The sequence below is a fragment of the Rhamphochromis longiceps genome, linkage group LG15 (genome assembly GCF_057381845.1).
Source record: "Rhamphochromis longiceps isolate RC_006_pf linkage group LG15, R_longiceps_female_GT1.1, whole genome shotgun sequence".
NCBI classification, from domain to species: Eukaryota; Metazoa; Chordata; class Actinopteri; order Cichliformes; family Cichlidae; genus Rhamphochromis; species Rhamphochromis longiceps.
In genome coordinates, this window is record NC_140571.1 from 10,721,104 (window position 1) to 10,734,726 (window position 13,623).

The 13,623-nt window shown below is 42.5% G+C and overlaps 2 protein-coding genes across 2 annotated transcripts; one reads left to right on the plus strand and one right to left on the minus strand.

Moving 5' to 3' along the window:
- Window positions 1-749: 749 nt before the first annotated feature.
- parp1 (poly (ADP-ribose) polymerase 1) lies at window positions 750-13,607 on the plus strand. The gene is made up of 23 exons (XM_085381381.1): window positions 750-994; window positions 2,090-2,252; window positions 2,804-2,919; window positions 3,033-3,247; window positions 5,047-5,137; window positions 5,235-5,351; window positions 5,503-5,679; window positions 6,145-6,307; window positions 6,448-6,588; window positions 6,681-6,920; window positions 7,026-7,091; window positions 7,182-7,314; window positions 7,444-7,639; window positions 7,726-7,854; window positions 8,520-8,603; window positions 10,473-10,595; window positions 10,707-10,835; window positions 10,979-11,077; window positions 11,222-11,374; window positions 11,515-11,642; window positions 11,741-11,802; window positions 12,073-12,187; window positions 12,755-13,607. The coding sequence occupies exons 1-23, from the start codon at window positions 872-874 to the stop codon at window positions 12,834-12,836; spliced, it is 3,045 nt and encodes a 1,014-aa protein (XP_085237507.1). The 5' UTR covers window positions 750-871; the 3' UTR covers window positions 12,837-13,607.
- adorb1a (adenosine receptor B1a) lies at window positions 3,303-4,506 on the minus strand. The gene is made up of 2 exons (XM_085381383.1): window positions 4,487-4,506; window positions 3,303-4,413 (listed from the first exon to the last, which is right to left on the minus strand). The coding sequence occupies exons 1-2, from the start codon at window positions 4,504-4,506 to the stop codon at window positions 3,303-3,305; spliced, it is 1,131 nt and encodes a 376-aa protein (XP_085237509.1).
- Window positions 13,608-13,623: the final 16 nt, after the last annotated feature.

Below are 13,623 nucleotides of genomic sequence, written 5' to 3' on the forward strand. Positions count from 1 at the left end.
GTTAATAGTCACAGTGTTTTTCATGTATCTGTTGGATTTTGTATAGTACTGAAGAGAATTTCTGTGTTTCTTAAGTCAAGATGCAAATTTAAGCAAAGCTGAATAGGGTTTGTTGTTGTTGTTTTTTGTTGTTGCTGTTGTTTTTTAGTTTTACACAATTCAGTTGCATATTTTAGTCATTTAATTTTTAAGGTATGTGTTAATGGATTTTGTGTCATTTTGATAAAGTTTTGAATTATTTTCCTTTAGATCTTAATTCAGTTCTGGTCTTTAGTGTAGGTAGGTACTTTATTAATGCCAAAAGGGACATTACTGCAGGATAAATGATTTAAAACATGTATGAAAACAATGAAAACATCATTGTACCACAGCACACAGGTCCGGTACCACGGGTCCGGAGTGAAGGCCTTAATGTGACACAGGGCAAACATTTTGTATGCATACACAGTGATTACAAAAATGATATAGCCTCTTTATTACCGATATTATCTGCAGCACATGTAGCACACCATGCATCACAGGCTCTACTTCAGAGGCTAAACTCCAAATTTCAATGTCTAAATCTTAAAAATCACACTTTAAGATGTATGCATGTGCAGCATACTGTCACCTTCACTCGCTCATATCTCACTCGGGAAGAATGGGATTGAGATTGCGAGTTTAGAGCTGTAGTTTTCCCAGATGAGAGAGCCGCTGGTGCGGTGGGAAACAGAGACGGAGTGAGAACTCTCCACGTGACTCTTCTCTCTGCAGGCACGCGGGCTTCTCTCCGCCAGTGCGTTGATTGTTGCGGTTCCTCGTCACCCGAAGAAAGTTGTTCGGCTCGTGGTGAATTTGTGTAGTTCTGTTTTATTAAAAAAAAAAATCAACTATGGCAGACTCACAAGAGGACAAGCTGTACAGGGTAGAATACGCCAAAAGTGGCCGCGCGTCGTGCAAAAAATGCAAAGAAAACATAGCTAAAGACTCGCTGAGGATGGCTATCATGGTGCAGGTAAGGTGGCGATGTGTGGAGGCAAAGCCGCTCCGTTAACTGGCTTGCTATCTGGGTGCTGCTATCTGAGTAAAGCATGCGGGCTGTTGTACGGGTGTAGTGGATGGGTAGGAGCAGACTGGAGAGTAGGAAAATACAGCTTATGGTGTGGTTTCAGTTGCGCCGAATCAGGCCCTCGTTAGCATTTAAATGGCTGACATTGTCTGTGCACTCCTGTCCATCACAAAGAGCCGCGGAGCCTTTTTGTCTCTGTCTGGCTATTATGCATCTTGCATTTCATGAGCTAATTTAATTTATGCTTGAAGGCTGCAGATATTCAGAGTTTGTCTACCCCAGAAGACAAATAATAGGGGAAAAAAAATCACAGCACACAGAAGCAGAAATACCACTGCGTGGTAACTGCTGCTGCCCCACAGAGAGGTAATCACTTAAAGAGTCGGAGAGCTGCTTATGTGGCTGCCTGTTTACTCATGGTTGATGGGAACAGCTCAGGATTCTCAGGTCACTCAACTTTTCTCTCTAAAGACCTGCCACATTCAGTCTGTGTAATTCATACAAATCCTCAAAGTGTAAAGTACTTTTTGTGCACTTCATGCACCTTTTTTATGAATGTAGGGGTCACACAGGGCTCTATTCTTGAGCCACTTTAGTTTACACATTGTATAAAGTATGCCTTAGTAAAATAAGAAAAATATGTTTTTGAATCTTTGTATATAAACCTTAAAAAATGTGTTATGTCCTAAATATACAATATTTATTCAATTTTCATAGCTATACATGCTAGAAAACGGCATGTTTACATCTTATTTTTTTATACTGATGTCCACAAAAATGTCTCAAAGCCATGGGCTGTTTGTCAAAATTTTGCACAACCTGGATTTAACTTAAGAGTAGTTCCAAAGTATCTTTGTGTCATGTAATAAATGGATTGAATGCCCTACACATAACATTGCATTGGTAAAGAAAAGAGATGATTAAATAAGTCTGGCAGGAAAATATTACCCTTCTGAGGCATCATATAACCATCGAGCTGGAAGAAGCAATTAGAGACGCTTTACACTGTAAAGTTAAACATCTGTGTTTTTTGTTCTCCAGTCTCCCATGTTTGATGGGAAGGTCCCCCACTGGCACCACTTTTCCTGCTTCTGGCAGCGAGCATCAGCTCAGTCCACCGCTGATATCGCTGGGTTTTCTGATCTCCGCTGGGATGACCAACAGAAGGTGAAAAAGGCCATAGAAAGCGGTGGCGCCGCAGGAGGTCAGTACTTCAGTTTTATTAGGCTGTGACCCCTCGTGGAAATGGTTGGACGACTTAATTAATGTTATCTTAAGCTTCTTTTAGTTATAATAGGCAATCGGAGGAGTAACAGTGTTACTAAGCAGCGGTTAAACATTGCTATATCAAAGAATCAATCAGTGCAACAGCAAAGACAAATCATAAAGTAATTTCACTCTTTAGTGTAAATGCCCTTATCATGAGAGGAGAACATAATTACCTGCTCAGTCACAAGGATTTATAGCAGTTGTTGACTTTGGAAAGAAAATCAAAGACTGTATTATATATTTTAAATGGTTTCCTGATGACTAGACTATAGGTGAAGCTTTGGTAGGCTTATTTAGAGCTGAACACTGAGTCTGTCAGTCATTTGAATGAAAACAGACAGCTATTTCAATTGTAGTTGGTCTGACATAACTCAGATTTAACCTATACATATATCTATACATCTGTAGACTCATCATGATATGTTTTATTACTGATAACTGAACCAGCTATAAAAAGATATACATGTTCAATTTTTGATCTTGTAGGGAAAGGTGACCAGAAGGGTGGCGCTAAAGGCGAGAAGACGCTGAATGACTTTGCTGTGGAATACGCCAAGTCAAACCGCAGCACATGCAAAGGCTGTGAGCAGAAAATAGAAAAGGTTTGGGACTGCTTTTATTGTCTGAAAACTGTTGTTTAAATTTAATTATTTAATCATCTGGTGGGTTAACTTTGTCATTTTCCCATAAATATTTGATCCATTTGAACCTCCAGGATCAGATTCGTGTGTCCAAGAAAACTGTGGACCCCGAGAAGCCACAGCTGGGTCTTATTGACCGCTGGTACCACACGGCGTGTTTCGTGAGCCGCAGGGAGGAGCTGGTTTTCAAGCCCGAGTATAGCGCCGCTCAGCTGAAGGGATTCAATGCACTGCGGGCAGAGGACAAAGAAGAGCTCAAGAAGAGGCTCCCTGCTGTCAAATCTGAGGGGTGAGCCAAAATCATTTATTCGGTTTGAAGCCTGGGATTAAAGTTATGATCAGCTCTAGCGTTGATCCCTGCTGTTGGTCTCATTTAAAGCCTCTCTGTCCACCACTGTCCTGCAGCACATAAAAATAGCTTTAAATGTGTCCCTGAAAGCCGTCATGGTGTAGGCATAAAGGAAAGGGTTGACAGCAGAGTTTGCGTGTGACAAGATGATGGCTGTGAGCAGAAGCTCAAGAGGTACATAGCAGCGTGGACACAGAAGCAGGAAGCAGTTGATTATGTGAAGTGGGATCCAGCAGACCGTAAAGAGGAAAAGAACCAGAAAGAGAGAAGTAGCTGTCTTCATCTCTCGCCGCATGCTGGCCGCGGTCCTGATTTGTCCGTCACCTCTGCCGCTTTGCTCAGATGTGATGCGCCGCACTTGCTGCTTAACTGTGACAAAGATTTGGGCGTAGATGAGGAACATGATCACCAGAGGAGTGAGCACGCAAGCAAAGAAATTGAAATAGACCATGTAGGTCATGTCCACCACAAGGACGAAGAAACAGTAGCCCGTGTCAGGCGGCGTCTTGTGCCAGCCCATCAGAGGCACAAGTCCGATGAGAAACGCCAGAATCCATGTGGCGAGGATCACCAGCACAGCGTTGCGAGGCGTCATCAGGACCTGGTATCGGAAAGGCATGAAGATGGCGATGTAGCGCTCCACAGCCACTGCCAGCAAGCTGAAGATGGAGCTCTGGGTGAACATGATTAAAACGCTGAGCATGAGAAGACACAGGTAGAGATTGTGGTGCGGCATGCCAATGTCGGTCAGGATGGCACAGGGAATGGCGATTGCGCCCACACAAATGTCAGCAACTGCGAGCGAGACCAGGAAGTAGTTGGTGACGGTGCGCAATTTGCGGTTGAGGCCCACAGCGACACAGACCAGTAGATTTCCTGTAGTGGAGAAAAAGGCGATGACGAGCTCAGCCGCCATGTACGTCACGTTGGGGGAAATCACCAAGTCTTCAGGTGGAGGCGACGCTGAATAGGAGGCATTAGAAATGGAAGCAGATGAAAAGTTCTGGAAAGCTTTTAGAAAAGGGGGCAACAGATGGGAGGAGTTGCTTGTTGTTTTTTGGAAAGTGTAGAGTTGGAACAATGCTGTGGTGGCCTCCATGTTTGTCCTAAAAAGAGAAATAAGGTGCAAAACAAACTTGGAGTGGTAATAAAATGCATTAAAGAAGGAAAATTACTCACCCGTCTGCAGCAGCTCGCATCTGTTTACGATGATTTTAGCAGAGAATCTAAAAGCTTCTTCAGTATTATTCTTTCACTGGCCGTCTTCACTCAGAAAAAAAGCAAACAGACTTCTGCTGAAACGCATTACCACATTGATTTATGTGCAGCCCCACCCCCATCCTCCTCCTCCCCATAGATTCAGCTGTTGTCTGATGAGTGAGGTTTGTCTGAGACTTGGATGGTCATTAACTGAAACACGTGTGCATGTCTGGTCTCCCAGGATGCTAAAAGCATTTTCCTCGTCAGAGCAGAATGCACGATATCAACACTGACACCTGGGGCTGTGCAGACATGTACTAACTTGCGTTTGTGTGTGTCCATTAACTGATTAGGCCCAATTGGATCTGCTTAATGACTGAAGGTGTCAGAATCAGGCTTGTTGTTCCTCATCTTGACTGCTATCCTGTGATCCTCTGAGGCTCAGTTAGGAAGCTAATTTGGATGTTTTTTCACCTTTTGTCCTTGTTGAACTAACTGAAAAAAAAAGTTTTAAAGAAATGTTATGTTTGTCCTCACAGAAAGCGGAAAACTGATGATGTTGATGGAGCGTCAAAAAAACAGAAGAGAGAAGACGACGACGAGAAGAAAAAGCTAGAAGAACAATTAAAGGTACTTTTTAATGTTACTTCTCACGTGTTAAACCTTGATCTTTTCCGATGTTGCATTAATTTGTTTGTGCGTGTGTCTTGGCTGCACTTCTCTGCAGAATCAAAGCCAGCTTATTTGGGGAATTAAGGACAAGCTGCGAAAATATTGTTCAGCCAATGATATGAAGGAGCTGCTGATTGCAAATGGCCAGGAAGTTCCCTCTGGAGAGACCAATGTAAGAGAAGCTTGTTGTATTTTGTGTCTAACGTAGCATATTGGAAAGGAGATGATTCTATATTTACTGCTCATGAATACAGTTAAAGCTAAAATTTTCTGAGGAGTGCTGCTGTTCTTCTGTTTGATGACGAATGTTTTTGGACTTGCAGGTAGTTGACAGCCTGGCCGATGGTATGGCTTTTGGTGCTCTCGAGGCCTGTAAGGAGTGCCAGGGCCAGCTGGTGTTTAAGGGTGACGCCTATTACTGCACAGGAAACATTTCTGCCTGGACAAAGTGTGTGTTCAAAACCACAACACCCTTACGCAAAGACTGGGTCATTCCCAAGGTTGGTCACCTCATCTCACTCTAACTATATGTAGACGTCTTTTCCACAGTTGCAGAACAAGTTTGTCTTTGTTACCTTTTAACAACTAGTCTACATTCCTGTTAGCACAGCACAAGCTGGAGCAATTACTATGGCTGGATAGCTGCCCTGGACAAAATCTGTGGGCTGCATGTGTCAGTCTGTATTATATTTCTTGCAGTAGCCCCTCCCGTAGTCACTGAATCATCCTAAGTTTTCTGTGGTGGTACTGTCTTAGTTTTTTGACACCAACAACAGTCTTTCCTGGTGGAGCGTGTGAAACTTTCTAGAATACGTACTGTCACCAATGGGAGAATGAAAAGTAAATAAATGAGGTGGCCTTAGCCAATGAGCAGGACTGAGGAAGAAAAATTAAACTGCTATATAAAACTAATTTGTAGTTACCTGTTTGCTCTGTGTCTCTGAAATATTCTCTTTCCATTTTAGGAATTCCACGAAGTTTCTTTTCTGAAAAAATTCAAATTCAAGCGGCAGGACAGGGTTTACCCTAAAGAGGCTCCCACAAAAACCCTGACAGCGGCCAAATCAGAACCACTACCGAGTGCATCCAGCGCTCCGACCGAGCCACTGCCACAGGGAGCACCTTCAGGTGAGAAAAACTTAAAAGACTGTGTAAAACATTAAAAATCTTCCTTCCTCTTGGTACCACGGACAAAATGCAATGAAAAAATTCTTAACATTTTTCTTGTTATTAACAAAATGTTTTATTCTGTGTGTTTTGTCCCTTAGACAAGCCTCTTACTGGCATGAAGCTGCTGACTGTGGGCAAGCTGACTAAGAACAAGGATGATCTGAAAGCTGCTGTGGAAGAGCTCGGTGGAAAGATTACCGGCACAGTCAACAAGGCCTCATTGTGTATAAGCACCAAGAGTGAGTAACGATTTGTTAAAGAGAGAATTATCACAAGTACTCTCAGTAAGAAAAGGAATGATATAACATCAAACTTTGCCATGTATTGACAGAGGAGGTGGAGAAGATGAGTAAGAAGATGGAGGAAGTAAGGGACGCTGGCGTGCGTGTGGTCTCTGAGGATTTCCTCACTGACATCAAGTCATCGGGCAAAGCCCTCCAGGAGCTGGTCTCCCTGCACGCCATCTCCCCCTGGGGGGCAGAGGTTAAAGTCGAAGCTCAGGCTCCATCTGTGGCCTCCAAGTCTGGAACACAGGCTACTAAGAGCACAGGGAGGGTGAAAGAGGAGGAAGGTAAAGGGCACTTAATGTGGAAATACTGAATGAATGCATTAGAACAATTGCGGCGGTATACAATGTGACATTTAGTGCATACATTAAACAGTTGTGGCATTACAGGTGGTAGCAAATCCAAGAAGATGAAACTCACAGTCAAAGGTGGAGCTGCTGTGGATCCAGACTCAGGTAGTCATTAGTACCATGGACTGAAAATGCTTCATTTCTCTTTTTTTTTTTCCCCCCCACAATTTTAATTAATTATTATTTTTTTCCCAGGTCTGGAGAACAGTGCCCATGTCTTGGAGCAGAATGGGAAGATGTACAGTGCTACACTCGGTCTTGTGGATATTGTCAGAGGAACTAACTCTTACTATAAACTGCAGCTGCTTGAGGATGATGTACAGAAACGGTAATCGGACCTCTTTGTGTTGGCTGCAGTTAGGCTTTGCCTATTGTTTACCATTTCCCCCCATTCGTGGAAATGTTATCTATCCAGACACTAACTCATGTATCTCTTCCCTCTGTGACATGCGTGTAGGTACTGGGTGTTCAGGTCATGGGGCAGAGTGGGTACAACTATCGGAGGAAACAAGTTGGACAAATTCCATGACAAGAACTCTGCTCTGGATAATTTCCTGGGTGTGTACAAGGAGAAGACGGGCAATGACTGGGGCTCGTCCAACTTCACCAAATATCCCAATAAGTTCTACCCGCTGGAGATTGACTACGGACAGGTACACATACACAGTAATAAGTCAACATCTCGTCTGACATGTTGTGGATTTTTAATTTCTTAGTGACCCCTTGTGTTTCTGTGCAGGATGAGGAGGCAGTGAAGAGGCTGACAGCCACGGCTGGCACCAAGTCAAAGCTGGCCAAACCTGTCCAGGAGCTAATCAAGATGATCTTTGATGTAGAAAGCATGAAGAAGGCCATGGTCGAGTTTGAGGTAAGACTTGCCTACCACACACTGAAATCAGGATCTTCCAGTTCTTTGGGTTATTTTTACCATTTCGCCCGATGTGGTATTTACTTCACATTTTCGCAAGTTCATTCATTCAAGTCAGATGGATAAAACATATGCAGTATACAGTAATATTTTGACTTAGAAGTACAACTTTAAGAAGTATATTAAAAAACCCAAAAAATCGTGTCTGATGCTGTAGATTGACATCTGGATAAATGTAAATGTGCTTTAGTTTTTGACATTTTAGGCTGTTGTCACAGACATAAAAATAATTTACTGATGTTTAAGAGATTAAACAATTTAAGGAAAATACTCGTCTTAATTCACAAAGAACATTTTAAGTGCTTTTTATTTTAGCAGCAGATTAGATAACTCTTCTAATACAATAAGTTAATTTATAATGATGTAAAGTGCTCTGTGAGCATTACTACTTATTATTACCCCTCAGCTGTAAAAGGCTGACCCTGCTGGGCGTTGGGCAGCTGGCTTTGAAACGCAAGGTTGCGAATGTCATAACTTGAGAACAAGGCAACAGAGGATTTTGAAAATGATACCATACTGGAACTACTAGAATGCTGAGGGGTAGCACTGGCATCCACCAGTATTTTTGCACTTGACAGGCTGATTTATTCTTCTTCTGTCTGCAGATTGACCTCCAGAAGATGCCACTCGGTAAGCTGAGCAAGAGGCAAATCCAGAGTGCCTATGCGCTCCTCACTGAAGTACAGCAGGTCAGTGACAGTCAACAGCTCCTCTGAGAGTTGCATCGGTATTTATGTTGGATTCCTCTTTATATACCGTATTTTCACGACCATAAGACGCACTGTACTAAAAGGCGCAGTCTCAGTTATGTGTGCCATTACTGTATTTAACACACACATAAGGCGCACTGGATCATAGGGCGCATACAAGTACCGTATGCGTATTTAAAAATAAAGCGGGAGCAAACCTGAGTTCGGTACCTTACTCACATTTTTATTACCAGTAATCGTCATCATCAACAACACACAAGCATACAAGTGTGCGTATTTAAAAATAAAGCAGGAGCAAAACGAAGTTTGGTACTCACATTTTTATCATCAAACCCATCGAAGTCCTCATCCTCTGTGTCTGAACTGAACAGCTGCGCTAAATCTCCATCAAACATGCCAGGTTCACTTTCTTCACTGTCAGAGTCACTTTCCGTGCCGTGCGGCTCCTCGGAAATGATGCCGGCTTTTGCGAAAGCTCGAACAACAGTGCCAGCAGACATGTTAGCCCAAGCATCTACAATCCATTCGCAAATTGTGGCGTAACTCGCCCGGCGCTGCCTTCTACTCTTAGTGAAACTGTGGTCTCCATCGGTCATCCATCGCTCCCAGGCCGCTCGCAGCCTTACTTTGAACAGGCGGTTCACACCGATGTCCAGCGGTTGGAGTTCCTTTGTCAGGCCTCCCGGAATGACAGCAAGCTCACAGTTCATTTGTTTCACTAGTTTTTTCACATCGGCTGTGAGATGGGCACGCATAGAGTCACAGATTAAGAGCGATGGTGATGCGTGGAAAAAACCACCTGGTCTCCTTACATACACCTCCCTCAGCCACTCTTTCATCATTTCCTCATCCATCCAGCCCTTTTCATTTGCCTTAATGATGATTCCTGCTGGAAACTTCTCTTTAGGCAAAGTCTTTCTCTTAAAAATCACCATAGGCGGCAGTTTCTGTCCATTAGCATGGCAGCCAAGCACAACAGTAAAAGAAGACTTTTCGTGCCCCGTTGTGCATATCGCTACCGTGCTGGTCCCCTGCTTCTCCACAGTGTGACTCACCGGGATGTCAAAAGTGAGCGGGACCTCGTCCATGTTTGTGATGTGGCTGGGCTGGATGTTTTTGTCGCCGATGTGTTTGCTGCAGTAGGAGCGGAAGATGGCCAGCTTTTCCTTATAATCCGCTGGAAGTTGCTGCGCTACCGTAGTCCTGGTCCGGATGGAAAAATGGCACAGTTTCACAAAAAGTGAAAGTGAAACTGCTTTTAGCCGAATGGTGACCGTCGAAATGCTTCTCCCGCTCGTTCTTTGCTCGATGATCCACCGCTCGAGTCTTTCCTCCAACTCGGGCCACCTCGCCTTATGTCCGCGGAAACTCAGCTGCGTTTTCTTGACCTGCCGGAGCTTGTTTTCTAGCTTCCTCCATTTGCGAACCATCGATTCGTTAATCTTAAATTCTCTCGCCGCTGCTCGATTTCCATGTTCCTCCGCGTAGCTGATGGCCTTCAGTTTAAACTGTGCTTCATAAGCGTGTCTCTTTGCCATTTTCAGGGTTGCGCCCACACTTCACCCTTTAGCGTTCTCATGGTGTTCTCTACTACGTCCTCCTTACAACACACAGGGCGCACTGCGCTATAGGGCGCGCCGTACTTTTTGAAGAAAATCTAAGACTTTTAAGTGCGCCTTACGGTCGTGAAAATACGGTAACTCTGTAATGCTTTGAAATCCATTTTAATACTATCGTTTGGAATGAATTTTGGACATAACAACTAGTCCTTCTGTACCAGTGGTTGGATGAGATCTGTGCAGCTCCTGATCATGCAACGTTTACATTTTTAACTTACTTTTGTTAAAGGCTGTGTCAGAGTGTGTGTCTGAGGCGCAGATACTGGATCTCTCCAATCGCTTTTATACCCTAATACCTCATGACTTTGGCATGAAGAAGCCTCCACTGCTCAACAACCTGGACTACATTCAAGTAAGGACTCATAAACTGCCCAATCTAGAGTTTGACCTTTCTTTGTCATGTCACCACTAAGCCTAATGCAGAGTTTAAAAAGGTTGATCTGTAAATGCATCACTGTTTTAGGCTAAAGTTCAGATGTTGGACAACCTGTTGGATATTGAAGTGGCTTACAGCTTACTGAGAGGAGGAGCCCAGGACAATGAGAAAGACCCCATCGACATAAACTATGAGAAACTCAAGACAAAGATTGAGGTAAGGAGCACAGCTCTTTAGAGAGTAAAGTTTTGTTCTTAATCATCAACGGTGGGCAAGATTTCATTTTTGCCCTGATGATCGATTTAAGTTTTGAAATGTAAAAACAAAAAAATGCATGTGACACATCTGTTGCTTTACAGGTTGTTGACAAGACCACAAGTGAAGCTGAGATCATCGTGCAATACGTTAAGAACACCCACGCTGCTACGCACAACACGTACACACTGGAAGTACAAGAGGCAAGTCTTTTTTTTTTCTTTTTTTGAATTTATTGATTGATTAACTTGGTAAAAATGGGTTTAAGCAGGACAACCGCTTCATTTTAATGGCTTTAATAGATTTGGAATCTTAGTTTGTCTTCTGATTGTGTTTCTGTATTTTAGATATTTAAAATTGTCAGAGAGGGAGAGCACCAGCGATACCGTCCATTCGAGGAGCTGCACAATCGCCAGCTATTGTGGCACGGCTCTCGAACCACCAACTACGCCGGTATTCTGTCTCAGGGTCTCCGCATCGCCCCTCCAGAAGCCCCAGTGGTGAGTGTTGTTTTGAAACCAGGTTGATGATAAGATGTGAAGAATTAAAAACCTCTCCTTCTAATAAATACCCCAACTTTACCCATAGTTTCTAGTGTTTAGTCCTGCATAACATTACAGTCCTGCTTAATTTTCTCCAGACTGGTTACATGTTTGGCAAAGGTGTGTACTTTGCTGACATGGTGTCCAAGAGTGCGAACTACTGCCATACCTCCCAGTCAGATCCTGTGGGCCTCATTCTGCTCGGCGAGGTTGCTCTAGGAAACATGTAAGTGACGGTCTGAATGCAAAAAAATATATATTTCATCCTTTGAAATGTTGGCCTGACTGTGTAAATAAATGCAACCTCCTTTTTAACTAATGCAGGCATGAACTGAAGAAGGCTTCTCATATTACAAAATTACCTAAGGGCAAGCACAGTGTTAAAGGTGAGAGACATAATGGGTTGCAGCATTTTAATTGGTATTATTTTTCTAAGTGTTTGGTTCACATGGCAAACATTGTGCTTAAAGCTTTGTATTTCTGTTTAGTCTGTGTCCCTAACTGTAATTTAGATCCACGCTTTTCAGCGTAGTTCTTAACAACGCGATGAAATTCATCCCAGCAGGAAATATTTACCTTTGTCTCTGTCAGTTTTTAAAACTGCGTGTATGTGCGTGCATTTAATAATATTCACTTTTGGGTTTTTTTTATTACAGGTTTGGGTAGAACAGCTCCCGATCCAAATGCCACTGTCACTTTAAATGGAGTGCAAGTGCCTCTGGGAAAAGGAGTCCACACTAATATTGATGACACAAGTCTGCTGTACAACGAGTATCCTCTAATATTAGTTTGTTTGGTTATATGTGTAATGATTTTTTTTTTACCTGCTTGTCTGTACATAACCTGTGCAGTTAAAAAGGTGAGTAAAATTTGTTACATTTCTATCTTACAGTCACCGGCCATTTCATTAGGTGTATCTGTTCATTTGTCATTAATACAAAATCTAATGATCCAGTCACATAGCAGCAACTCGGTGCATTTACACATCAAAGATCAAAGAGAGGTTTACAATAGGGAAGGTAAGTTAAGTCACTTTCAACATGCAGTACAAGTAAGGTATAATAAATTAAAGACCAGTGAGTTCACCCATGGAAACAGTTTTATAGCTTTCTGTCTTTTAATACAGGACTACACTTTTCATTGTGTAGCTCACCCAGCTGTCATGCATAAATCGACTCATTTGCACTGCTTATAGCAGTGAAGACATGAAGATGAGACAGTTGAAGGGTTGTGTTTATGTCCTAACAGCAGTCACCACAAAATAAATTGTCAGGGTATTTGTGTTTTCAGCTTAATTTGTATCTGTACCACCTGTTTTCTTTAACCGTGCTCCCTCAGGTACATTGTGTATGATGTAGCACAGGTAAATCTGAAGTATCTTCTGAAGATCAAGTTTAACTACCAGACATCCCTGTGGTGAGAGGGGCTGCGCACGAAGCTTCTTCATAAAGAAAGAAAAAAAAGACCACTGTTGCCTCCAAAATGCTTGGGCTTCATTCTCTGCAACCGAAGATGTTTAAAAAAGGAGTGATACTAAACCGTCCTTCATGGTGGATCCTTGGAAATCTCTTGTCACTTTATTGTGTTTTCACCAGGTTTATTAAGTGGCAGGCTTCCTTAGTAATACATTAGGTACCTAAATACTGGCTTCTTCACATTGCGTACATCAGTACCTGGAGAGGTCTGGTGACAACTTCAGAAAGTGTTGGTAATCTGTCACTGCAGAAAGATCTTATTTTCCTGTAGTTCATAAGGTATAGTCCTGCAAGTTTAGGAGTGTTCAAGAGCCAGTCTGCAAACATACACAAACCAATAATTTGCTGTGAATCCACAGTAAAGTGAAGACTAAGATACTGTAAGCATTTTGACATGTATATACTTGTTTTGTTCGCATCTCTAGCTGTCTTCCTCACTAAAAAGAAAAAAAAATGTGATGAGTGTTTATGCAAGGTGCCCTGTAAAAGATAAAAAAGGCCATACTAAGTGTTTTTTTTTAAATGTCTTTTTCTTGCTTCTCTCAAACCCAAATAAAACATTAGACATGAAGAAGGGTTTCTTTCAGTTTGTTGGAGAAGGCAAAAATCAAGGTCATTTGCTAAGGAGCATTCCTGGGAATGGTATAACCTTGATGAAAAATCATTGTCAAATACTTTCCTCTAGGGATCAATAAAAGTATTCTGATTCTGAAAAAGCAGGCTTTGGCTTCA